Consider the following 27,887-nt stretch of genomic DNA (forward strand, 5'->3'; position numbering starts at 1 on the left):
GAGGGAAACTTTGGACTAACTTCCTCATCAGAGAACATCATGCATCGTTCCCCCAACCCAGAACTGTCACTGGCATCATCTTCATCTTCTCTTCCAAAAGGCAAAGTCAGCCTCGATGTTTTTGATCGTGCGTTTCCTTTTTCTATACGTGGATAAAATCTGATGGACATCTTCCTCAAATCTCCTCCACTGGAAGCCCGTTTCCTGTCAGTTCACGCTGAGGCTGATTTGTGAATTTCACGCCCCGATAAGAGCTCCTTGCTCCGGACAGGCAGCTCGGCTCCTCCTCGGCATTACAGATTTCCATTTTCTCCACAAAATAACAATCTGCACTCATCAGCGCGGCGATTTTACGGCGTCTTGCTGGGCAAGCCAGCAAATTAGCTGTGTGATCAGAAGAAGGAAAATAAATGTAGAAATGAATAAATATATAAAGAGCAGAGTTGAACGTATCAAAACTTAATTACATGTGACTCAGCCGCACACAGTTCATTAATGGAGGGACTTCTTAAGAAGCTCTTTGAACTTTCAGTGTGTGTGTCAACACCGTCGCTAATCGCATCGCCCTCAATTAACTTTATTTCTACTGGATAAACCTTTGGAGGGGAGTGTACAGTGTGTGTGTGTGTGTGTGTGTGTGTGTGTGTGTGTGTGTGTACACGCCCCCCCCCCCCTCCGACAGGACCGCCAGCCCGTCCAGAGTTATTCCAGGAATGCGTTGAACATGGCTGCCGCGATGAAGGAGCAGAAAACCGGACTGCTGGAGCTCCGAGTGACCGTGGACCGCTGGATCCGGGTGTTGGCCACGCTCACCGAGGACACTCTCACCGTCAACCCCGGCGAGTGTCCCGAGGAGCCCGCTAAACCGACTTCGACTTCCAGTCCGGGTCCGGCCGGCGCCATCAACGGAGACCCCCCGAACCTGAGCTCGTCCTCGGTCCCGGAAACCATCACCAACGTGAAGCGCACGGTGCGAGTGACCAAGCAAGATGTTGGAGGACTCGGGATCAGCATTAAAGGTGGGACGTTTCCCTGAAGTTCGTGTCAGACATGTTAGTTACTGTCAGTTTACGACGTATAAGTTTCTTTTGAGTGCACTTTTTCTTTTTTCTTTCTTTTTTTTTTTTTGGTCAAGGACGCTGAGAAATAAAACAAACAAACAACAAAAACAACCGTCGACTTGTTCGTCAGCTTAGCTAGCTGAACAGCTGACCGTTAGGCGACATTTTACACACACACACAATTCAACTTTAATGTTATGTTGTTGTTGTTTTTCTGCGTAATCATACAAATTCACACTTTGTCCCGCATGAAAACCACTCGGTGGGGGGGGGTTGATGACAGCCCAGCCGGGGGCTCAGCTCGGCGGGGAGACATTTCAGTGTCCCGGGGTCACCGCAGATTTCAGTCAGCTGCTGTCTGTGAGACGAGTGTTTGAGAATAAATTCAGATAAACACACACAAAGACAAGACAAAACAAAAAAAGTTTAACACACAATTCTTTGATTGGCAATTTTTTTTTTTTTTTGTGAGGGGTCAGGACATCAACACCTTTCAACAAACTCTCTAAATTTTAAAACTGTAAGTATTTTGTCTGAAAGTATGAAACTTGAAAACTATGAAAAGTATGAAACTTGTTAAATTGACGACACCCACACTATACCATGTAAACTATTTACCGATCTGAGAAACTTTTCTTTTAGCTCCACTTTAGGTTAATTTTGAGCCTTAAATGTAGTGCCGTAAATACAGGACTGTCATGTCACAATACTTTTAAGATTTAAGTACTGAATGGCTGAAAACACAGGCAGAAAAGTGAGTGAAAGCATCACAGCTTTTATGCAAATTATATAGTTTGAGTGACTACAGGATCTTTACAGAGCTCTTAAGAATATGCTTCCGCCCATCAAGGTTACACCAGCTTTGCTTCGTAACCTCCTGATGGGGAAAAACGGTTTTGACCTCACCATATCTTATAAGTCGGCTTACATACCTGTGTTGTGTACTGTGCAGTGGCTGGCTGATAAAAGCCTTTCCCCGTTTTGTTTCCTTGACCTGCAGCAACAGGCTACTATCTCAGTGCGAATCAAACCGCAGTGAGCACCGGAAAGCAACATAAAGACAAAGATAGTCTTATGTGGGATTAAATTTAGTCCTAAATTTTTTTTTAATTTTATTTCCGGGTGGTGACTGAACCTGTCTGCATTTTTTAACTCATGTGTGTAATCCAAGAGAGATTCAAGGACGCAGAATTTATTCATCTCTTTTGACGCTGTGATTTCTTTTGCTGCTTTACATTGGTCTTGATTTTCAAATTCATTTGATCATCCAATTTAGCATTTTAGAGATGCATCTGGCTCAAATTTGATTTATTTGGAGTTTTAAATGCTCATTCATCTGGATAATTCATGGATCAGTATTGTGATATAGCTTGGTGTGTTTACATTCCTTGTGAGTTAAAGCCGTCACCTTCTGATGCTGTGGACATGTATTGACAGGTTATCACTTGGTTGCTCCACAGTTCTAAGGCTTGATTTGATCGACAGCTGTAGACTTGCTCGATTGTCGAGTTGCAAAGATTTTCTTTGTAACTGCTTGTGACATGTTAATTTTACCCTCCAGATGCCACCACCAGCAACAAAGCCAACCCCTAATGACATAAATGTAATGCCCATCTCTGTGGAAATGGGTGGCTTTGAAAACCAGACAGCATGTTATTAAAACAAAATCATAGCTGGCATCCCAGTGGCTTCACACTGTTGTGATGCTGGTTGTTCAAAGGCAGCAAAGCAGCGAGGCAGGAAGAAGGATATTGGGTGTAGCAAAGAGACCGAGCAAAGCAAAAACACAATGGACAAGGCAGAAGGGGTCAACTCAGTAGACAGGATGAAAGAAAGGAGAAAAAAAGGAATGAAGGACAGCAAGAAGTTAAGACAGAAGAAAGTATCAAAAAGTGTAATGTAAGTGAAAGAACATGGCAAACGTTGTGGGCTAGCTGACGCCAAGTTGTGAACAGCTGACAACAGCACACCACCATAGGCAGTTGTCATTGGCTAAAGATGAAAGCTATGTGGCTGGGAGTGGAGTACTCCACTAGTGTTAATTTTAGGGAGCCCACCCGAGCCTGTAGAAAAGCATGGAGGGAGTCAACCTTTACTCGCACATGTCTAAATTTAAGAGGACAGCCTAGGGACTGAGGCTCCGGCTCTGACTGGCTTAAAGGAGAGAGAAGTAATATTCTTATGAAAATGCAATATTTTTGAAATTTAATTTTTCTTCAGACACTATTTGAGTGTTTTTGTCTCACTTGTTGCAACTTGGTGCAAGTTTAACTTGGCTCTTTTAGTTTTTGGACTCATTATGCAACAGTTTTTTGGTACCTTGAGCTCTTTCACAGAACAACTCAGTTGCTAACCTTGATGATTCACTTCTCAATTAATAAAACTCAGGTGCAGCATAATGCAACATTCATCAAGAATATCATGATCACAAGATTTTGATTTTTGACTCTTCAATGTTCATTAGAACTGCATGCAACTCAGCGGAGAGAGTTTGATGAAGCCATAAATGCTGATTATGCTGAATTCTTTGAAAGCAGCATTATCACTACAAACACATTTTTGGCATAAAACTACCTAATTAAGCACATGTCAGTGTTGCATAAAACAGTACCATTCATTTACCTGTCATCGGTAGCTCCAGTGGCTCTCGCCCCACCTCCGCCACCACCACCCTCGTGTTATGTGAGTGACAGGCTGCCAGCTGGAGGGTGTTGAATTGTGTTTGACAGGGAAAGTTGGAAGAAGAAAGGCAGCAATGGTAACGGAATATGCGAGGATTAAGGGTTGTGTAAGAGTGGCAGACATATTGACTGTATTTTTCCTGCAATATGTCAACAATGTTTACCCAGCAGTCATGTCAGAAAGAGGTATTTGAAATTGGAAGTAAACCTGAAAGTATGTGAAGACAAGGAGAAAGGACATCTAGAAATGTGAAAGTTCCTTTCCTTCACCTCTATTGACTGCTGACTTAATACTAAAGTTTGTGAAACAAGTGGATGAAAAAAAATTCTCTTATGCTCCCTTCCATCAAATAATTTCTTCTTATCCAGTTAACTAAAAGAAATAAAGCTGTCTTTTTCAAAAATGTTGAAATTTAACCTTTTCAACTTGACATAAATGACCACAATTCACCAAGGTAAAGGAAATATCACTGCACTTGGTGAGATGGAAAGTGAAGGGGTGATCACTCCATTAGTGCGATTTTGAAAATGTACTATTAAGATGTTTTAATGTAGTTGAAAAGTCTCTGAGCAGTAGTCCATTGTCCAAGTCCATTGTCTGCAAGATTGTACCTCTGTTCTGTCTGTGAGTTTTCTTTCCAGCTAATTTTGTTTGCAATTTAGCACAAATGGTTTTCTTGTTTGTGAATTCAAAGCAGCTTCTATAGGAGTTCAGACTGGGGGCAAAGGTAACCTGAACGATAGAGAAGGTATCCAAATTTAATTGTCAAGCAGAGAAAGTTTGGATAATAGTAATGCAGCAGTGTGCAGACTATTTAAAGTCATACTCAGGAACAAACATTGATTGTTTACACATTAATTGTGTGTGACACTGAACAATTATTTGCAACAAATATAACATCTATCCGCTATGGTTACTTTAATCTGTGATCCGATTTTTATGGCATCTCTTGTTTGGAAGTGTGGGAGGCTGTCTTTAGCTTTTACTTTTCTTACGCTGATAGAAGAATGGCTACAAAATACTTCCAGAATGGGCATGGCATGAAATGACTGCCTTTGGCCCTGGATGATCTTTTTTTTATTATTATTATTATTATTATTATTATTTATCGCTCCCAACAGGGTTTCCTGTCTACTGCGTGTGGCCAGATCAGCAAACTTTGTTTTCCGCACAGCTGTCCAGAATAACCTTCCTCCCAGTGACAGGAAGGATATGTTGTTTTTATAGATGCAAAATGTGTGATTCATTAATGTTTGAGGGGCAGGGTGGTATTAAAATTTAGACTTTAAACTACTTTTGCACAGAATTAGTGATATCAAGTCCTCCCACTTCAACGCATGTATAGGTCATCTGGCTCAATCTGTACTTTCTGATCCAATGGATGGGAACATCCTCTGAAATAGTACCTCTATAAACAGGGTCCTGCCCTCTTTTTGTTATGGTTACAATAATAAGGATAGGACAGCACAAACGTCTTGTTTAGGTTCAGAAAAAGATCTTGGTTTGGGCTAAAATGAAAGGCTAAGGTTAGAGAGACCTCGGCTGTCATGGTTACAAAAATACACAATTAACATTGGGGGAAAGGCCATGTTTAAAAGAAACAATGATGACTATTGGTTTCCGATGGCAAATGTAGACTGAAAACTCAAACTGTTGGCAGCCCACTGTGAGTGAATGCAGCCAATGAACAGTGGAAATGCTGAATTTTATGACACAGACAAAAAAAGAAAGCATATTTGAATCCACTGGTTCTTTGGGGAAATTTTTAATAATTCAGTTCTTGACAGTCACTGTAGCCACAGCTATATGAACATTTGCTTGAACAGCTACAGAATATTGGTGCTTTTTTGTATGCAGAGTAAAAGTTAATTGGATGTGATGGCCATTTGTATAATTATATAATATATTATTGTATAATTAAAATATATTTCCATTGTAATTTTAAAGATTCCAGAAAGTGATTTGAACAGATGATTTGGAGACATAGATTGCTTAAGTCACCATCAACATTTCGAAAGTTTCGAAAGAAGGTTGCGTGTTTGGTTCCTGGCCTGGGGCCTTCTGTGCGGAGTTTGCATGTTCTCCTCGTGCATGAGTGGGTTTCCTCCGGGTACTCCGGTTTCCTCCCACCGTTGGTGACTCTAAATTGTCCATAGGTCTGAGTGTGCAAACATTTGGCGATAGTGGCAAGGAAAAACTTCCTTTAAGAGGCAGACAAAACAGACTCAGTTCGGGTGGCCAGCTGCCTCAACCGGTTGGGCGGGATTGGCTCCAGCACCCCCACAACCCGGAAACCGATAAGCGGTTGAAGATGAATGAATGATTGAGTCATATTTTGCATTTATGAGCACTACCATGTGCTCAGAAAAAGTGTTAAATTCTAAGGAATGGCCCGGAGGAAGCAGCCTGTGAAGGATGTAATTAAAATGAATTAAATGTAATCCTCTTTCAGATCATTTCTCAGAAGCCTGGCTCTACAGTCCAAGTGCCAACTGATATTAATGATAATATTTCTCATGAAGAGTGGAAGCCCACAAGTGGCAGAACCATTAGCTCTCTAGCTGACCTTCATTTAATGAGTGAGAAAGGGAAGCTGCAGATGTTAGTACACAAGGGTAATTGCTGCTGTTTACCTCTGCCCTTGCATGTTCTTGTAACAGTTTAAGTGACTGAAGTTGCATTAGAAGCTAAAACATAAGGGGTGGTTGGAGTCAAAATTAGCATAGCATCAAAGCTGTTTTGTTGAGTTACAGCCTTTTGTTTTGTTTTTGTTTTTTAATTTGGCAATTTTCTTAGCATAGGCATTTGTATGGTTGTCAAAAATGCCAAGCTGCTTCCTTAAGCTGATCGGGGGCTCAAAGTTTAGTTGTCATATTTACATTTAAGTGTGAATGCGTGGATGTATGTGCAACTGAACAATTTTTTTTCTTTTTCTTTTTCTTTTTTTATCCAGGTGGGAGGGAGAACAAGATGCCAATCCTCATCTCCAAGATTTTTAAGGGCCTGGCAGCTGACCAGACTGAAGCGCTTTATGTTGGTGACGCCATACTGTCAGTCAATGGTTATGATTTACGGGAAGCCACTCATGACGAAGCTGTGCAGGCGCTGAAGAAAACTGGCAAAGAAGTCATCCTTGAAGGTAACAGCCTTCCTTCTCTTTTGTCGCTGCTTTGCTGTGAAGTCACTCTGAGAATACAACTACAAGGCACATTTACAAAATATGCCATATCTGCCTCTTTTGCACAGTAAAAGAAGCACTTCTTTGACATTTTGCAAATTTTTTATCTCTCTTCAAAAAGATTGAACACTTCCATCTATTCTTTTTATCGTCTGCAGCTCCAAATAGACACATAGGTTATAACAATTACAGCTTTTGATACCTTGATGTTTTTTGACATATTTTTCCAGCACTTTGGTTGATTTTTCTTTCCCTAAGGGGCCACATGAGCATATGAGCTGTGAAAGATGATCCATTAAATCAGCCTTTGATCAAACTTCCCTGGAATCATCCAAATAATGAGTCGAACTGAAAAAGTTCAAAATTTTAATTTTCAGAATATTGTTGCGGTTTTAAACCTCTGAACATCCTAGCATGCTAATGAGAAGTCTTCCTGAACAACAAACACAGATAGAAAGTACTTAAAAGTTCATGTCAGATGTGAGAACAGCAGATAATGTATGGCTTGAGGCCTGCAGTGCATTGGAAGGTTTGCAGTTAAGTCAGCAGGTGCTTGCAGGTGTTTTTCTTCCCTCATGCTCGAACTCATTCATGCGTGCGGCCGGGCCTGATTGCTACATCTCCATGTGCTTTCCTCCCTCAAGCTTACAGTTTAGTCAGTCGCTGGATGTGTTTGTGCATGCGAGTATTTGAGTGCATACATTTGTCTAAAAGCATCAGTCCATGAGCCTGTGTGACATAACATGGAGGTTCCGAGAGTTGAGGTTCAGTTAGGAAGAGGGGATATAAAAACAGTCTTTCCTCTTGCCAACGGATTGCATCATAAAAATTCTCCATCTATTTCAAAGCTGACTTTGAATCTAAAGACTTTGGTTCAATCTTCTATCTATATGTTACTAAAAAGACAAAGGTTGAGTGATGATTTATACAGAACGTTATCATTCTAAAGAATGTTTTTATCAGCACAGTAGCCAACAAGCTTGACACATTTTGTTGGGCTTTTATTATTCTTTCTATTGATCAGTACATTCTGTGTATTAAAGTCCATGTTTTGAGAGAGAGCTTCCCTGTGCAGTAGCATTCAGTGACTCAAACAGGCTTCAAACCATAGGTGTAATCAAGGCTTGCTTCCAAATGATAACCTAGTGTGTCTAAAAACACTCAGGATGAACAAACAGTTATTTATTTATTTAATCAAATAAAAACTATTTCACTTTAAACATGTTCAACAAGCTGTATGAAATAAGTATTACTCAGCGCATGAAATATTATATGAACTTTCCATTTGAGAGGACGGATGGAAAAAACTAGGGAACACTGAAACCACGGTTACCAGTTTTCCATGTGGCAGCATTTCTGTGGGTGAACTTGGACACTGGGCTAGCATCAGTAACTTCAGTCAGTGGAGCAGATACAACTGGAGCTACAGCCAGGGGAAATCATTGCAAATCCCCCTGCCTTACTTGTCCACACTCAGGCAGAAAAGTGTTGATATCAGACGGCTCAAGCAGCACTGCTCTGTGATCCGACATGTCAGGAGTCATTTCGTGGGTTTCCCTCCTCCTCTGCCCTCAGAGGACCTGATGTGAAGTGAGGAAGGAGGCTTGAAGGCTCACTGAGGCTCACTGAATGTGTTTCTCTGCTTTTGTGCGGATGTGTGTCTGACCCAAGGATGGCAGGACAACAGGATGTACATCATTTGTGAGAGGCCGTAGGGTATTTTTAGGGAACAGACGAAATAAAGAATGGACGTTTTTGGGCAATTCTAGAGGGCTAAGAGCTCTCCAGCTGCAGTTTTTAAGATTCACATTTTATTTCAAGACTGTTCTATGATTCGATCGATCAATAATGATTCAAGACATCACACAAAAAATGTGTGAATACATATGACATGAAGTTCAAGTACAATGCCTGTTTCTGTTTTGGCATTTTATCAAGACACTGAGAAACACAGTCAGAAACAATCTCCTTTTGGCATCACTGAAGTGTTAAAGGTTAGAGGAACATTCTTTCTTAGATGTGCAAAGAAACAAACAAGCCACTACTGCTGAGGGCTCAAGGCAGTTTTCATTGCTCTGTGAAATTCATAACATAGACGGCCTTGACTGCGATCAAGGGGAAACTACCTCCATCACATTAAAATATACTGAATATGTGAACAGTATGCTTGAATCTTCCATATAAGTGCTATGTAAGAGTTACAATATCCTTAGTTGGGATTCTTTTCTTGTGGCAAGATTAATTTTCCTTTTTTACTTCACTGGAAATCAACAGAATAGATTTCTACTCACAGAGAATAAGTAATTTTGATTAATGTTGAGCTCTGCCCCATACCTTTAGCAGTGTAATGAAAGTCACAAATGCTTTCAAAGATACTACAGCTGTGTTTGTGCTGTCAAAAATGTCTAAGCTGTTGTCATGTGTACATTAAAACATAGATTGCTTGATGGTTTTCATTAGGGTTAAGCTCTTACATCTATGTGCATATGGCATAGCTGGAAATAGTTTATCCATTTTTCGCGTCATAGATTTTTAATAAATCATATGAATTCAATGCCCCACACAGTTGCTTAGCAGCCAACAGCAAAAGAAAGGGGCAGCAATGGGCATCTGCCAGGTGTGAGTATGATTGTGTTTAAACCTTATTCTTTCAGCAAGCCTCTTATACAGTATTTAAGTACTTATACATAGAGAATCTGTCCTTTTGAAATGAAAAAAGAATCAACTTGTGCTATTTTATTTTCTAAAGGGATGCACCTCTTTTTCTCTTCCTCTGCTGTAGTTTACACCAAAATGGTAATAGAATAATAAGTGTGTGTGTGTGTGTGTGTGTTTTGTGTTTGTGAAAGTATAAAAGAGAGAGGAACAGTAAACCCATGAGAGGGTCAGATAAATAAAGAAATAAAGAAAGCAGATGAAACCATAAAAATGAAGCTGCCTTCATTTCCTTTCAGCAACATTTACAGCCTCTCCATGTGTGTGATTATAGATAACAATACATTGTATCTTCAAGTATGCGCATGGTCTTTATAATAGTCATGGAGTTTCTACCACAATAAATGGGAGATTGATGGATCAATTTTGTCAAATTCAGAGTGTGAAACATCATGAAGCTCTTAGACAAGACTTTATAGAGTAAAAATGAATCAATATGGAATGAGGACAGAATTAAAGAAGACTGCAGTCATGTATGAAGTAGCTAAAACAGCATGAGGCATGGAGCACTGGTCTCTGAACTGTCCCACTGCCTTACATTGTGCTTTAATTTGGATTCTTCTCTGACTGAAAACACATCCATCATTGCCACCTGCATGCCTGCCAAGACCAGGGCTCATTCTACTTCTGTATGAAGAAACAATGGAGCTAAGAATCTGTGTAAGTTTGTGTGTGTCTGTGTGCACGCATAGGTGCATACATGAAAGAAAAGGGTGGGGGGCAGGGATAGTTCAGAGGTAAAGCTGTTCCCCGATCAACAGAGGTTTGACAGAAATGCACGCACACAAAGTAAGAGTACAACCATATAAAACACATGCTTGTATGCATAAAAACCTACACACACACACACACACACATCTGAAGTGTGAAGCAGAGAGGATGGATAAATGCGCAGCAGAAGCACAGGTCAAGTTAGTCAGTTAAGTGTGAATGTGGTGGCAGTGAGAGTGTGTGTGCATGTGAATTTGTTTTAAATTGGCAGGTGGAGTTTGTGTATGTGTGAGTGCTTCATGTGTATCCTAGGAATCAAGCACTTGTGTTGTAGTGTAGCAGAGGGCTATAATGCTCTCTCACCAACACTGATGGAAAAGGAAAAGGTTACTTACTGACTGAAGTGGGCTGCTGCAATCAATAATAAACTTCAGGGAATGGATTTTCAGAGTAGTTAGTCGTAGTACATAATATATCTGCTATATATTGGTCCATTTAGTGAGCATAAACAAATAATCAAGTGTGCAGTCAATGGCGGATTGGGGAATGTCTATGGATATCAACATGATGAAGAATCTGCCATCTTTAATGATTGAAATAGTTTTTAAAATTTAATTTCTCTCATCATCCCATTTGACACATTTGACAGTCATGTTCTACGTTTTGAGGATTTTTTTTTTATTATAATTAGTTTACTTAATGTCAGCTTTATTTTCAGAAATATTTACTTGCATTTCCAGAGAAGACAGGATATTTGATTTAAGGATTTACCCTTTCCTGTTAATTAAGATAGTTAGATAGTAGATAGCGTGCAGCCTCAGCACACAAGCATTGATGGATTAAGTAGGCTTAGTTGTTGAAGCTGTATGATTATGTGCTTTCTCTTGACCAGAGCTTCCTTTAGGAGGGAAAAGTACATGTTTGGGCCTTTTGTTTTTTGGTTGATCAAGTCTCTTGATTTCTGTCAGATCTGTTGGGCAATGTGTAAACATGAACTATTGATTGACTTGGTACAAAGTACAGTGTGTTTGAGAAGAACTCAACCTGTTTAACACCAAAATAAGATTAAACCTACTTAGTTTCTTATATTATGTGTAATTAATTCCACCTGATGAATACTTATTTCATATTTATTTATTAATTTATTGACAGTGGAAGTATACCTTCATTTGAATGTGAAATGCATGTTGTTCTTGTTACAGAGCAGTTTAAGAAATGTGGAGAAAATCACATAGTAAAGCAAAGTAAATAGTAAGCATAGTAAATCTGCAAATTATTTTTGCTGTCAGATATATTTGGAATTTTCTGCTTGATGAAAAACGTGTGAGCATTTAATGTTAATCTGATTAACTATAATGTAAACATACATGGATTATGTTTTTCAGAAAAAGGCCAAGAATGTGCTTGATTGATCCATACACAACAACACATTATCAAATTTGTAAACAGGATTTTGCTTTGGCCCGTATTTTGTCTTCCAATTTGTATCTGGTTCCTGGGATCAAGAGATAAATATTGGAGACAACTGTTTGGGGGGGGGGGGGGGGGGGGATCGATTCATTTAAGAATCACGATTCTCATTTACTGCGATTCAGAATCGATTTAAAATGTCCCTAAATCAATCAGCAGGCTGTCTGCCTCCATTTCGTATGTGGGACGTCGTGATGTCCCCACGGAGTCAGTTCTGGAGCATACGCATGCGCGGTAAGCACCAAAGTGCTCATTTTGGTTTTTACCTAGAGCCTTACAAATTCTGTTTTATTTTTTCCCTCTTTCCATTTTGATTTTCACCATATTTCTTTTTTTGTTTTTGTTTTTTTTCGGTTTTTAATTTTTGAGAATTACATTTTTAGCATTTTACGCAAATTTAACCCTGAGACATTGTTTTAAATTATGAAATATAGACAATATCTTCAGTTATAACTGAAAACTTTAATGCTTCCAAAGACCAGGGTCTGATATCTGTGGAGGGGTCCAGACTCTCATCTGGTTTAGTCTGGTCTGCTCTAGTATCTACTCTCTGCAGGGGTCCGGTGTCTGGTCTGGTCTAGTCTCTGGGGAGGTCCTGTCTCACGACTATCGTCTAGTCTGTTCTGGTGTAGTCTCTAGTCTTTGAGGGGGTCTGGTCCCTGGTCTAATCTGGCCTGGTTAGTCTCTAGTCTCTAGGGGGAAAAGGTCTCTGTGGAGGGGTCCAGTCTCCAAGTCACCAATTCACCTAGACATGGTCAAACCACGCCCACTATGCTCAAGTCACCACATTCATTCATTTATTCATGGGTAGGGGGGCGTGCATTATTAGTGACCCCCGCAGAGTATTTTCCTGACCTTTTATTCCAGAAAAAAAACAAAAAAAATTTAATGTAAAATGTTGGCCAATTCTGTTATTCAGTGTTTACAATGAATTCTGATTTTATTGTCTAATTCCATTATTCTGTGATCGCAGATTTTATAAGGCTGTATTTACCAAATGCCTTAGAAGACCGAGCTTGATGTGAACTTCACAGTGTGCAAGGTTTGAAAAATTAGGAACCCATGTTTAACTGCACTTTTTTTTTTTTTTTTATAAAAACACACTTATTTTTGTTACTTAAGCAATATGTGATGTTGCTTTTATGCAACAATTCCATCTGAGCATGGATAAATGTTTAAAACTTAATAAATATGAAAAAGACACTTTAATGTCTCCATTTGTCATTCTGTCTTGCAAAGCCGACAGGAGCAGATCATGATCATGAGGATTCTTTGCACACCTGCAGATTGAAGAGGAAATCATAATGAATCAAATTGTTTTGAACTGAAAATCGATTTTGAATCAAATCGTGGCCCCAAAAATTGGAATCGAATTGTGAGATAGTAAAAGATTCCCACCCCTATTTCATACATCCTGATAAGCACTGGCACAGTGGATGAACTTTAGACTGTATTTTATAAATGTGACTCCACTGACTATATCATCTCCTCTAAACCTAAGTGCATTAATACTTTCTTTAAAACTGTCAAAATTTGAAAATTAGATATGAACAAGCAGGAATGTCTTCCAGGAGTGCCCGAAGTGAGATTAGATTTGAAGAGGTTCATTTGCGTCTGTGATGGGTGTTAGCTGAAAGATGCTTTGTCAGCGTTCTTCACAGGCATTCGCTTCAAATCTAATCTTTTTCTCTCTGTCTCACTATGACACAGATGCATGCATATAGCACACGCCTTTCCCTGCGTCTTTCACTGAATGCATTTGTGTTTCTTCCATGCAATAGATACGAATTGTATCCTGCTGATATGCAGCTGCATTGCTGTGCCCCATGTTAAACATGTTTCAGTCACTTGCAGTTTCAGTTATGTATGTAGTCACTGAAATTGTTGATAATAATGTTGTCTGTGTTATATAAATACAAAGATGAAAACCGCGGCCCATCATAAAGCTGAAGACTGCAGACCTGCCGTTCTGCTTCAAAGGCAAATTTCCTATCTACAAATTACAGAAAAAGTGATCGGATATAGCCTCTCAAAAAAAGATTCAAAACCCTCTCTTTCAAAACTCTTTCAGCAAGGTCAGTACAGATATACAGCCCTGTTCTATATTCCTGCACTGTTTCAAGTGTGGTTAAGTGCATGATTTATGGAAAATAGTGGCCTTGGGGAATAAAGTTTAAAGCTCCTCAATGTGACACAACAATCCTGCTGGCTGTTGACACCTAATGTAATTTGTATCTAGATTGAGCTCATATGCATGCATACTTCCCTCTGTCCTATGTCCTCTGTATATACAGTGGCTCGTGTCCCTTGCCAGAAAAGATGTTGGAGAAGCAAGTGAAAGTTTCTCAATTTACACTTTGCATCCGCTGCATCAAGGTGCATCAGCCAGATCACAGATGGGAAAGTTGTGTTTTCTGTGTATTAGTTAAAAAATATTTATATGGTGGGGCAATGAAGGAGCTGCAGCAACATGGCCCTGTGGTTGGGAATTTTACTTTCCAGTGGCCCTTTTGTTTGTCCACCTGGTGTCCCTTGCTTCTCAAGGAATGCCACCGCCAGTCCAAGACTTGACATAAAATGTTTTCCTGAGAGACAAGAGTGTGTATTTCCTCTTATTCTTGATGCTGTGGTCTGGAGCATGAGAAACCTGTCTGTTTTTCCTCCACAAAGTTGGGATTGAATTTTTCATACTGCTGCCTCCCAGACATTGCATGTTTAGCTTGTCATGCTGGGCTGGTGCAGTCAGTGGTGCATCCATGGGCTCAGCCTGCAGTCTTTTTGCCAGTCTTTGCTGGCATTCACTGCTACTTTATGAAAGGCAAGTAGAGATCATGAAACAAAGTTGCAGTGCTTTTTTCGTTTCAATAAAATGTAGAACTGGAAGACCAATGTAAAGTCTTGGACTGGACAAACCCTTTGATTACTTTTCCTTTTTCTTTTGGTTTGACATTTCTGTGAAATGCATGCGTGGTATCAATCAGGGATGGTTTGCTGATGAATCTTAATAATAATGAATGTAACATGGTTACAAATGTAATATAATTCTCCTCAACTAAATTTTGCTTCAAAGTTTAATACCAAGAGGTCTTGGATGCATGAACCCCAATAGATGTAAAACCAGCCAGTGTTGATTATGGAAGGGCATGTATAATTTCAGGAACCTTTTAGCGCAGCAGTGGCATTTTAGCTCCGCTTGAAGCAAGCTGAGCAATGTGATAACTGCCTAAACTATACAAACTGTTCTGCAAAGAAATTTCCGACTTTTGCTCCTGGGGCAGAATAATTATAACTTTGAAAATAATCCTTGCCTCTGTAGCCTGACTGAATCCCTCAGCCTAATCTCTCTGTTTTCAGACTACCTGTTGGATCCTTGTTCCCAACGCTCTTTTCTCATCTGCTGTGATCGCTTTCTATTATATATTAAAAAAAACAAAAACAACTTGTCAAGTTATTTGTTCAGCAGTAGATATGAAGGCTACTCTTAATTCTAACGATTTACAGTTGTTCCAGAGAGTGGTGAAACGCCCAGTTGCATGTAGTATTAGCCTTAGTAGTGAGATAATTGGTGGACAAAATTAAAATTCAATCCAAATAGTTGTTTCAGTTGATGGTTGGGGATTTCATTAAACCTTCACTAGGATTGTGTACACTGAATATTTGCTGCACTTTTTGTATGATGAGATATATGAGTATGTTTGGTATCTATTTACGATTCCCACATATTTCTCAAACATGGGCAAAGTCCTTGAAAATACATTTTGTGTTAGTGAATTCATAAAGGGAGTTTCTTGGGACACAAAAAAAGATGTGAGCTGTCACCGGACAAAATATCCATCTTTCTGAGGACTAAATCCCATCCGGTGCTCCAGTTCTGTAAAAAAACAAAACAAAACCTACAAAAGCAGCCATCTCTCAGAAACTTTCAATAAGTAATCAAGGAAATATAAAGATGTTTTGCTGTCTAAGTAATCTAAGTTAATGTGCACATTCAAATCAAAACTTATTGGAAAAAGTCATAGAATAATTACTGTCCACATTGCTCAGCTCATTCTGTAATTGGTGATGTGCTGTTGCTGTTTCTGTCCTGAGTCCCTGAACCGTCTAACCCCCTGCACACAAAGTGTAGTTCCTTCTTCAAAGCTGCTGGCCCATAAAGACATGGTGGTTGGACTCAGTGAGGGAATGGATTAGCCTGCAAAATAACACAGCTTTATTAAATCACAACTCTCCCTCAGACCTTTCTCACTCTGTGGCATCGAGTTTGCTTAACAGGCCCCCTCTAGACCCCACTGCCCTGATCTGGGGCCCCTGATAAATTGGTGGTCCAGTCTTTGTGCCACTTTCTTTCATTGCAGACTCAAACTCCACTGAACCATTGCACAGTATTGTGCAGAATGTGCATGTTGAGGATTGAGGGAAATGGGTAATGCCGTTGGAGAGTATGCAGCCATTATTTGGAATACATTTCTGAAAAGCTTAGCATGCACCATCCACATAAATACAGACGTTCAACTTTCCTAAAAACCGCTGATGTACCAGCTAAACTAAATGTGTTGCTGGCTAACCACTGAATTTTCCAAATGGCTACTCTGGATTTCATACATACATTTGCACATAATGATGGTGAAAGCCTGCAATGAAAGTTCACTGCTATTTGAAACTGAGAGGCAGATATTTACATTACTCTAATTTGTCTCATTACACGTGAAAATGAATTGTAAATGAGGCTTATAAGTCATACAGCATTTACTTGTGGCCAAAATTGAAAAATTAAATTTCTTTGCATTTCGGGGAGGAAATTGATCTCTCGGCAGAAAATAGAAAAAATTTGGAAAGTAGTAATGTCTGCAGTCGAACCTCCCTTCCATTCTGTTCTTGTCCTCTGCCAGATCCTGTTCAAGTTTCCTTCACTTTCACTTTGACTGAATTAGGATAATTAACTCTCCTGACACACTATGCCGTGTAATCAAATCTGTGCTTTGGCAGTATGTGAATTAGTTTAAAAGTTTGATTCAGTGTACTCTACCCTCTCCTTCAGCCTCTCTCATAACATGCCTTAACATCCCATTAGGTTGGCATGAAGCCATGATTTTAATGAGATGGGCTATAGGAACAATGAACCTATCGAAATCATTCAGAGCGGGAAAACTTCGGCTGACTGACGCTGCCAGAAAGAGACAAATGTTAATCAGCAAAACACTGGGGGAAACATAAACTCAACATTTATTAAATATACAAAAAATTGCAGAGAGAACTAAACTGAAGCAGGCATGCACTTTTTTTTATGTACAAATAGATTTGATACAAAAGTTTGGTAGGTAATCGAATAGTCTGTCAAGCTGTTATAATTAGTACATAAAAAGTAATAATATCTTATATACAACCTGGAAGGTAATACTGACAAATCTTGAATTATCCCAAAGCATCATCAATACTATGACGCTTTTTAGGTTATTTCAGTGCAGGGTTTTGTTTTTATTTCCAAATGCAGCTATTTTCAGGAAAGGAAATAAACCGCCAAGCTGGCTGAACATTTTCTGAAAGTATGGTGGTAAACATAGGAGAGCTGCATCAGGTTTTATATTTATGCTTATGTAAGATTTACATTTTTCAGCTGGGAAAAAAAACAACTCCTAATACCTGTGAATATTACCTTATGTTGTTGAATGGGTAAATAGGCAATTATTGATATATTTGTTATGTGGTCTCAATGGTGATGGTATGTCAAGGATGGTTTCTACACTGTCCAGAAGTGTGGTTGTATACAATGACTGACATTTCAAACATAGCAGACTTGTCCACGAGCTCTGATAGAAATAATTTCTAGGTTATATTTTTCCCACTTTCTTTTACACAATCCACTTTTTAACTTGAACGGAAAACATAAAAATCTCCATTTTCTTCATCATCAGGTTTGATTGGCAGACTGAAAAAGGGGGCTCAGTAATGACTTTTTCCCCTTTTACCTCATTTGACCTCATATATTGGATGGAGAGAGCAAGTGTTCCTTGTATTTTGCAGATATTTATGACACTGTTTTGGCCTGAGACATCCTTCCTCGTTGGTGGTGTAACACTGGGACATTGTTTGCCTGACATGGTTTAGAGAGCAAACAGCATGCTTCTGAGGTCGCTGACTGACCAATGACATTCCAGCTGCTCCCACGGTTACCAGTGGTGGTGTTTAGTCTCTGAAAAAGCCAGTGGGACCTTTTTCACTATTGAGTTAAGAGACATCTTAATGACTGCTAAACTCTTCAATCTGCTGGCTTTCTGATTTGATACCTGATGAATTGAGAATTTAGAGAAAGCAGAGAGAAGTGATTGTTTTTTTTTTTTTTTTTTTATTACAATAAATTTTGGCTCATCAGCACAATGGGAAATGCTGAGTTGCGGAAAGTTTGAAAATTTAAACTTATGCTTTATAAATTTGAACTTTCCAGAGAGCTTGAGAAAGCAGAGTAAAAGCTTTTCAAACCACAGTTAAGTGAATTGTGTCAAAACTGAATTGGCTGAAAATGTCTGGTCAGGATTTGTGAGGTTCAATGTAAAGACTTTAGTAGGAAAAGCTTAGCAGTGGATTCTGCCGAAGAAGCAAAGAAACTCTTCATACACCCATTCACACACACACACACACACGCACACACTCAGCACACGCATGCACATGCACGCAGTACAAAAGTAGTTTCACTGGCTGCCAGATAAGCTAAAGTAATAACAGTGCCATCTCAGCTAATTTTAGCTCTGTGTTGAATGTGCCGCCACTGGTGCTCTTGGTAACATTTCTGGCTGAGCTTAGCTGCATGGTCAGTATCTTTCTGTTGCCTGGATGTCTCGCTCTCTTATTCTCTTTTCTTACTCTCAATCTTTTCTTTATTCCACTGTCTCCCTTTACCACATTCATCATTCTTTTCCTCCTCCCTCTTCCCTGTTTGAAAGCTATCTCGCCAGATTTGTTATGTGGGGCTACAGCCAATGCCTGACATTTCTAATCCGGGAAACACCAATATGATGATTTCCACATTGCTGTTTTGAAAAAAATAAAGCCTCTTTACAAAATTATCCATCTGCTTATACCTGCTATAATTTGTGCTTTCTCTCCGTCTGTGTTCTGCAGTTTTTGCTGCATGGAAAACAGAGACATAAACTCAGCCTTACATAATAAAGATTAATGACCACTGAGAATAGAACTGTTTATGTGCCAGATTTAAGCACCTACAGCCATGTTTGTGCGCTTTACTTTCTTCAACAAGTTTTTAAAAAGCTTTTCTCATAAAGTATGAAGTGGTGTATTTATATGACTGCGATTTCCGTATTACATGCAGATAACGTTTTCTCGGGTCAGTTTTAACCTGTCCCACTGAACTGTGTCGCCAACCATAAGTGGATTATTTAGAGAGACCTTGTAGGTTTCATCTTTAGTATAGTTATAGGATTCTGTGATGGCTTCCACTTGAAACAATAATGTGGGCAATTCCATTTCCATTTCCAGTATTGTGGCTTAGCCTGCCATATTGAGATTGACCACATCAATTCTCAATGACCTTGGTTGAGCAACAAGGAAGCAGTTGGCTACCCTGTGGTACTAACATCAATGGGTTGGCGCATGAACAAATGGACAGAAGCTCATTTCCATGAAACATAATGTATTTGAGTTGACAGAGACTTAAAAGCCGTAGCTGGTATACATTAGTTTCTCACTGCTTTATACATGGTCCATGCCTGCACATTCCCAGCTCGTCTGCTTTTGTCTACAGATGCACTATTTTGGCGATTCACTGAGCTGATTTACTTCATCAAATGAGGCAACGTATACAGAAAAAATCATCTTGTACAAATTTGAGAAATAATTATAATTTCCTTCAGCCAGACCAGTTTACAGCGACACACAAAACACAATATAAGGAGCATAAATCCAAAAGAAATCCTGGCAAATCAGTAATTTTGGACTGAAGGAGGAACCCAAGAGAGAGGTCTGTAGAGCATGTTAACCTTTTCAAAACTAATACAAATTTATTGAAGTTTTCTCCAATAAAAAGCGAACTTTGTTTTCCCTGGGAATTTGGAAATATAAATATGGCACTTACAAATGTTAAATGTTTTTCAAACAAAAGTAGTCATAAAAACGAAAACTAAAAAAACCCAACAATCATATGAGTCAGCTGATTCATGATTCAGAGGCAAGGTTATCACAATACTGCGGCTCGTACCATAGTTTTGTTTTCATAAGCATGACTTTGTGTGTGTATTCATCTGTTCTTAATCATGGGAGTGTTTGCATTAAACCCATACTGCTTGTGTGTCATAAATGTGTGTCCCCAGGAAACAATATTGGTCAACCGTTCATGAAAAGGAAGCAATGAGTGAAGGAGTGATTGTGTGGTGGAGAGAGAGAGCGAGAGAGACAATGGGGGGCAGACATTTTTAATGCCTTTAATGCAAAGGGGGACAAGAGTCAATGATTTATTTATTAAGATTTAAGATTTGAGAGAAAGACCTTACATTCTGAGAGATTGTTTTTAATTTTAGCTTTGGATGCATGTCCAAAGAGAGAAAGATTTATAAGGGCAGGGACAGTGAGATGGGGGGGATTACAGACACACGGATTAGAGATCCAGAACAATACCATTGAGAAATGGTTTATAGAAGATCAATGGATTCAGACAGTAAAACAATGAACACTGTGCTGACTCAGAGGAGTCACTGTATATTTGTAGTTTTCAGCATTTAGGTCATGGCCTTCTCCACAGCAGCTTAAGCCCCCTTCAGACATGCACTGTAATCCCCAAACGCTTTTCCAGTTTTAAATGTTGAAATCAAGTTTGGAAAATGGACCTATTCCTTGAAAAGCACACAGTTTTATAATGTTGTCACATTTTACTGCACATATTGCCAAAGTTATACACAGGATGTGAAATTCACACCAATTTTATGTCTTTATCACAGAAACAAATTTGAAGTCACATTGTTTAAAAAGAGATGCTGGAAAATCAAATGTGATGCATTACCTTCATTAAAATGGCTAGAGAAGCCTTAGCATGGCATTTGCAATGTGACAGCTGCTGTCCCCTTGTGTCAAGGATGAGATAATGGCTAGCAATCTCTCACATCGCACATACCTCCCCCGATGCCTGGTTCCGTAAGTGTGAACATCATTGTCTGTATCAGTTATGTCCTTGTGAATCAAGTAAACTATAACCATTCCACAACAGACGCAAGAGATTTATTTATACTAACTGGCAAATGAACTGAGCAGTGTTACAGATTAAATGTCTGAAAGTGGTATTACAGTGAGGGAGGAGCCCGGTGAGAGGGTCTCTGTGTTTCCTCTCAAAGACATTGCAAATGGACCCCTCTCTAATGTTTGACCCACTCAGTGAATCACTGTGCCACCGCCTGATAAAAGTGAAGAATAAAAAACTGAATCACTAATTGTACTGCTTGTGGTGAGATTTATTTTTTGTGAGGATTGACCAGGTCAGCATCCTGCTCAATGTTTAACAAAATCATTGAGAGAATGACTGGGTTGTATTTTAGGAACGTGGCTGCCCCCATCATGCTGTGACCCTTCTACTTACCCTCTGGCAACGGGCCTCTTGTACTGCGCAAGAAGAGCACTTCACACTTCCCCGCTGAAACCAGACCTCTACCTCCAGCCTTCAGCCTCATGCTTGGCCATGTTCTCCAGGCTATTTTTACCTCAGCAGTGGCTACTTCTGCCAAACCCACACCACCAGCCTGCTGGACTGGAGCTGAGGCCAGGGGGTTTTATATCTGTGTGTGTGTGTGTACCCCCCTGAGTAGGAAAAACTCTGGAAAAAAAACAAACGTCTGTACAGAAGAGACTGTAATCACGATTAATTGTGAATGCGATCTTATTTCCCACAAGGAAGTGCAATTATGGAAGGCTCATTTCTGAGGGGCCAGAATGTAGCATGGACTGTAGATTTAGTCTGATCTGTTGAAGGAACTTTGTTGCACGTCTCTCCTTTATTTGTTATCACTTCTCCCCAGTCTCGCGCCCTAATTCAAATAGGTAGTGGAAAGAATCAAAGAAGAATACAAAAACATTACTAAGGACAATTGAAAATATTGGAACAATAAATATCATGCACAAATGCCTCTTTTTTTCTGTTCTGTTCTGTCTTTCAATGAACAAATTGGTTATATTTGGAGCAAAGCCACAAGTGCACATGCCAAAACAATTTCATTAGATTATAAATAGGAATATTAAACAATTTTGAAATTAAATTGTGAATTCCCCAAAGCATTCAGCTGTTCAATGACATTGCGATCATTGGAGAGACAGGACCAAGCAAAACTGCAAGAAATCTCATCCACTCTTTTCCTCCAGCTGCTGCTCAAGATGCCCACATGTGCCAGAGTGAATCATTTGCAGCAAAAATACAACATAATAATAATAAAAAAGCAAGCTAGGTGAGGAGTTTTTTTTTTCCTTCAAAAAGCAGCATGACAAGCTTTGTGACTACTGAAGAACTGACAGACAGTAACAGAAAACAAATGGATTTTGGCTCCTTTTTAGAAGCTGTAAAGTGCAGCTCATTTCTGAAGCCGGAGGCTACATATTCATATTCCAAAATGTCTTTTCTCTCCCTCCTCTGCCCTCTTGTCTGCCTGTCCTCCCCATCCAATTCTCTCTCACACGCTCTCTCGACTTCAGTGAAGTACATCAAGGAGATGTCGGCCTTCTTTAAGAGCTCAGGGTCCCCTGGGGCTGCCCTCCCATGGGATTCTCCCCCCTCTACACCTCAGAGGGGCTCTGAGCTGTCCCCTGAGGTGAAGGAGCCTCGCAGCATCCCGCTAAAGATGTGTCAGGTGTCACGGAAACAGTGCCCCCCGGACACAGAAAACAGGTATTACGTGAAGAAGTTTGCCGCTTTACATAACATTTTTTCAGTTCATATGAAAAGAGATGATAAACCTCAGCCTGGAAATAACAAAATAGTTTAGAGAATGCACTAAAGAAGATATTGTCTTCTTGAGGGACACCTTGCTCAAAAATTCTCTTTATTAATATGTGAAACTCCCTTTTCATCCTCAAGCTTTTCTCCCTTTGCCATGTCTTTTACTTCTCTAACTGGCCCTCTTTTCCACGCCCTTCTTTTCTCTGCCATTGCTCCGCTCTCTTCCATCCTCTCATCTCCTCTGCCAGGTATTTCGAGGTAATTTCATCCAACAGAAAGAACTCTGTGTTCCTGCGGGCAAAAGACCCAGCCATGGCCCAGTCCTGGTTCAATGGTATCCAGGCTGGTGCAGCCAACCTTTTACCACGAGTCAAGGAGGAGATGAAGAGCATGCAGCCTGGCATGGAGGTGAAATATCTGGGCTGGATTTCAGAGCAGGTATGCAAAAACAGCTGTTCAGCATCTGTACTGCAGGATCTGACACAGTGTTTTTAAATATAGTTTTTCCTGTTTTGAAGCTGCTTTTGTGCCTGCTTTAGGACTTCCTGGGCAATTGACAGCTTACACTACCCTGTTGAGCAATATGTTTTAATTTGGCTAAAATTAACAAACAGAAATACAAAAAGTCCAAGTTTGGTAATTTCGGCTACCTGGATTCTGCTCATCTACTGGCACTTATTGACTGTCAAAAATGTGCAGTGTGTAGTCATAAATGAAGAAGTTCAAATGATTTCTTTTTAATATTTGTGTGCACAGGTGGCTCATGGTCCAGAAAAACCAGTGCTGGCTGTGCTGACTGACAAAGACCTGCTCCTGTATCCCTCTTTTCCTGAAAGCAAAGAAAGCCTGAACAACCCCACCAAGAGCCACCCACTCATCACCACCAGGTTCACATTCACCAACTTCTTCATGAAAGCACACAGACACTACATAGAGTAACACATACTGCACGCTTGTGCTCACTCGCTCGTTTCTCTGTTTGCAAAACATATGTGGTGTCTCAGAGGTTCATTACACGTGTCAACTGAAAGCAGTCCTTTGTCATCTTAATAGAGTTCTCCAAGGCTTTCGTTGGTCCAGCCAAAGAACATTGGCTTCCTCTTTACATTACCAGATATGGACATTTTGCCGTATACTGTTACACCAGTGGAAACAGAACCTATGAGTCATGGGTTTTTCCTCCCTTTTTCCCTCCTGTGCCCTCTCACTTTTCAAGCCTGCAGCACTTTCTATAACACAGCAACATACTTTTTGATTTGCTCCACTGGCTCCATTCTCCTCTATAAATGTAAATTTTATAAATGTTTTAATTGTTGCAAATATTTTTTTTCCTCATATGCTTTCCCTCCTTCAGACTGGTCCACTCTGGCCCGGGAAAAAGTTCTCCTCTCCTGGACTCTGACCTGTCGTTTGGCCTGCGTTCGGGCACCAAGCAAGGTATTGAGACCCACGTGTTCAGGGTGGATTCAGCCAAGGAGCTGTCCACCTGGACTCACCTGCTGGTGGAGGGCTGCCACAGCGCGGCTGAACTCATCAAGGAAGTCACTACGGGTACAGATTCCATTTATGCCTCTTTCAATCGTTCACATACAATTCAAATTTTGTGCCGGTATGCTATTGTATCAACTCTTGATACTTGAAGCTTGGTGCCAGTTTCTTCAATTCCATCGATTATCTTTGGCTGAGGGAGGACAAGTAACTCTTAGTTATCAGTGTTTTATTGTACTGGGTTTGTAATAGGTTTTTTTGAAGAATTTGACAGATTACAAAAATTTTTTGTTTCAAACAGGGCATCACATAAAACCACATCTACACTGACTAAAACACACAACAGTGCTTTACTTCCACTTATTCAGTAAGATTTGTCCTCTGTGTGACCAGTTCAGGTAAAGTGTTGTGTGGTAACGTGTATGTACAATGCCCTCTGCTGGTAGCATGAGTTGGTGCAGAAATATTTTCCATCATCAAAAATCGTTTCAATTTAAGATCAAACTTTATTGAAAAGTGTATTGCTCAGTTTATTTTTGGATTAGACACAACCAAAATTTTTTTTTAACATACAATATAATACAAGAAGGGATACAAGAAATCTGGGCTCAATATTTTTTTATTTTAACACTGAGCTCACACGAGAAATATACAGTATAAATCTGGCTTTGGTGTTAACAACACAGCACTCTCATATGCTCTCTTTTTGTTGTGTCTGTCTGACCCCTGTGCTTTTTTTTTACGCTGGCAGCCTGTAGCTGGAATGGAAAGGAGTGCACCTTAAGAGTGCATATTGATGATGGATTCACGCTATTCACGGAGGAGATGGGTGTGAGGAAAAGTATTCTCCTCCAGCAACCCTTTGAGCGCCTAAGAATGTCCTCAGATGATGGCGTTCGCATGATGTTCCTTGACTTTGGCGGCCCTGAGGCAGAGATTGTAAGATTCAGTTTTTTTCCATATCTCAACATTTTTAAATGATCGCCATCATAAATTTGAGCTGCTGATTCCGAATTGTCAAAGAATAGCTTGAAAACAAACAATGCAGTTTGCTCGATTGTCACAGAAATGAAACTCTGGAAACTCAGTCTCTATCTGCGGTAACAACAGAGCCATTTCTGTGACAAATGAGAAAACTCCATTCGCTGATGATGTCGAAGGTGCAGTTGAAGCTACTGGAAAAATCTACCAAATGGATCTGCTATTAAGATTTTTTTCACAAACTGTATTCACATCACATCATACAACATACTAATGTTTTAAAGGGCATTTTACTTTGACAGCTGACAAATTACAGTGAAATTAATGGAGAAGCAGGATGTCAATCCTCCCTCTGGAGGGCATGAGTGGTTGCTGAATGGTTTGACAAGTGTGAAAATCATGCCGATCAGAAGCTACGGTATTCGCTGTCAAGATCTCAGGCTAATTGAACACCTGTGGGACACCTATGTCTTCAACAGTGCTCTTCAGCTGTGTCATGACATGAGAGAGCATCTCTTGAAAAGTGGTTTTCATCCCTCCAGTAGTGTCTAACATTCGTCAAATCTCAGTGACAGTGTGTAATGAAGCCATTTTGATGGGATAAAAGTAGTTCCAAAGTGTCTAAGACACTTTATATTGGTCTTAACTTGAATTGTTTTCTCTGTATATGTATTCATTGAAATTATAATCAGTGTGCATATCTGCTCCCTGTCGCTCTTCTTTCAGCAACTGGACCTCCACTGTTGCCCAAAGACCATAGTCTTCATCATCCACTCTTTCCTATCTGCTAAAGTCAAGCGACTTGGCCTCCTGGCATGATAATGGTCAACCATCCGGATCATCAACAATAGGAATATTCAATAAAACACACAGCCCAGAGGACTGAAGCACCCCAGATGATGGAGCCCAGGAAAAGATGCTGCCTGACCCCGCCTTTTCAGATTTCCTGGGCCTCAGAAATGATCATCTCTGGTCAGGTGCTTCCTGGTCTTTCTAACAGATTGAAGAGAAAATTGCAACATTGATGGACCTCTGTTGAACTGGTAGTTGTTTGGCAAACAAAGGCTTCACAGATGGCATAAGTCGGGTATTGACATATGTTGAATCATGGTAGGTCATGACACATGGTCATGACTATGACAGCTTGCATCTTAATGTTTTTACGCTTCAAGTCCCAACAATTAGTTTTTTTTTCTTTTTTGCCCCTTTGTTCTGTTTTGTTTTGCCAGATGAGTCACAGTGGGCCTTTGTTGTGAGCATTCTTTTATCTTTCCATCTTTTTCATCTCTATATGTGCCATGAGCAGTCATAAAAAAGTTATCACACAAATGTCCTGATTGATGTTGGGCAAGCTTTTTTTTTTTTTAATAAAGGCAGCTCCAGTGGAGTGACAGGGTGACATGACTGAACTCATCATCAATAGTCTGTACTGAACAATTTACAGAATGCAACTATTACAACGCTGTTTATGTGGATACTTGAGTTGCCTTTACCCTGACTGTTAATGAGAGAAGCCACATGCTTTTTGTTGAGGAAATTGATTTTTCATTTTAACTGTACAACTTCTTATTTTTATTCCTCCGTCTCTTTCCATCTCTTGTTTTAAGTGTGCTTCTAATCAGTGACTTAGTAATGAGGAAGGACTAACAGTATTATGTTATAAATATATTTTTTTTAAATTGTGATTTAGCTTATCTAGTCAATAAATTAGATAACTGTGTGTATCCAGATGGCCTTGGTCAGACCGTGTAACTGCAGTTTCATTTCAGCCCATGTTAAGCAGAAAACAAGAAATCTTTTGGCGTGAACAAAAGTTGTCACAGCTTCATTTGTTTTGAGATTGCTAACAATTTGCTGAAAGAGTGCTTGTCCAACGAAGCAACTTCTCTGTGGATACACTTTGAAGTAGCTCCTAAAAGTTATATTTTATAGTACTCCAAGTCTTTTTTTTTCCCCTTTAGTGAATTAGTCACCAGGGAGGACAAACAGGCTTCATCTAAGAATATTAATGGTTTATTTTACACAATATGTCCAACAATTAAAGAAATTAATGTTAAATACCATATGGAAGATGTTAAATTGTTTAGCTGAATATCCACAACTATTGGGGCCTTCTCTCTCTGTCCAACACTAAACAGACGTTTATTAATATATATTTCAAAACTAAAACTTGTTTGCTTTCAAGAACGAAATGTATTGTATATTCTTATTTAAACAAAGGTGTGCCTTGCAGGGTTGTTTGTATATAAGCGTAATAAACTTTGTTAACTTTTTATGGTTAGTTTTACTTTGAAAGTGTTTTATTAACCCTGACCCCGAATTGCACTCTTCGGCTCTACAGAGAAAGAATTTTTTATTTAGATATTCGGTTTCAAATGAATGCTAACTTTAATTCAGTTCAAGTAATGAATTAAAACTTGTATATAAACTCTCACGCCCCTTCCTAGGTTTAGGCCCCGCCCCTCTGAAGATAACCAATTAGAGCGCCAATGTGATTTCTTTAAAACTGCGTGAGAAGGCAAACTGTGCTCTGATTGGCCAGCTTGCCGGCACTTAAATGTGGCGTCATCGGCGTGTTTGTTTTGCATCTCGGCTGTCGACAGATTTTTTTGGCAGCTGAAGTGGTTTCCTTTCCGTCAGACCGCATTCACAGTCGAAACGGGAACAAAGGACACAA

The 27,887-nt window shown here is 39.7% G+C and overlaps 1 protein-coding gene across 1 annotated transcript; it reads left to right on the plus strand.

The window, feature by feature from the left end:
* The first annotated feature begins 714 nt into the window (after window positions 1-714).
* snta1 (syntrophin, alpha 1) lies at window positions 715-27,491 on the plus strand. Its single transcript, XM_029502256.1, has 8 exons — window positions 715-1,019; window positions 6,697-6,882; window positions 22,498-22,690; window positions 22,990-23,179; window positions 23,498-23,628; window positions 24,096-24,292; window positions 24,981-25,168; window positions 25,937-27,491. Exons 1-8 carry the CDS (start codon window positions 725-727, stop codon window positions 26,027-26,029), a joined length of 1,473 nt encoding a protein of 490 aa, XP_029358116.1. The 5' UTR covers window positions 715-724; the 3' UTR covers window positions 26,030-27,491.
* Window positions 27,492-27,887: the final 396 nt, after the last annotated feature.

Source organism: Echeneis naucrates, chromosome 5 (assembly GCF_900963305.1).
Source record: "Echeneis naucrates chromosome 5, fEcheNa1.1, whole genome shotgun sequence".
NCBI classification, from domain to species: Eukaryota; Metazoa; Chordata; class Actinopteri; order Carangiformes; family Echeneidae; genus Echeneis; species Echeneis naucrates.

Bases quoted from the DNA above. Each gene is read 5' to 3' on its own strand.
- snta1 (XM_029502256.1), top strand. From the start codon at position 725: ATGGCTGCCGCGATGAAGGAGCAGAAAACCGGACTGCTGGAGCTCCGA. The intron at 23,180-23,497 runs GTATGCAAAAAC...TTGTGTGCACAG, and splicing joins TGGGCTGGATTTCAGAGCAG to GTGGCTCATGGTCCAGAAAA. The intron at 25,169-25,936 runs GTAAGATTCAGT...CTCTTCTTTCAG, and splicing joins GCGGCCCTGAGGCAGAGATT to CAACTGGACCTCCACTGTTG.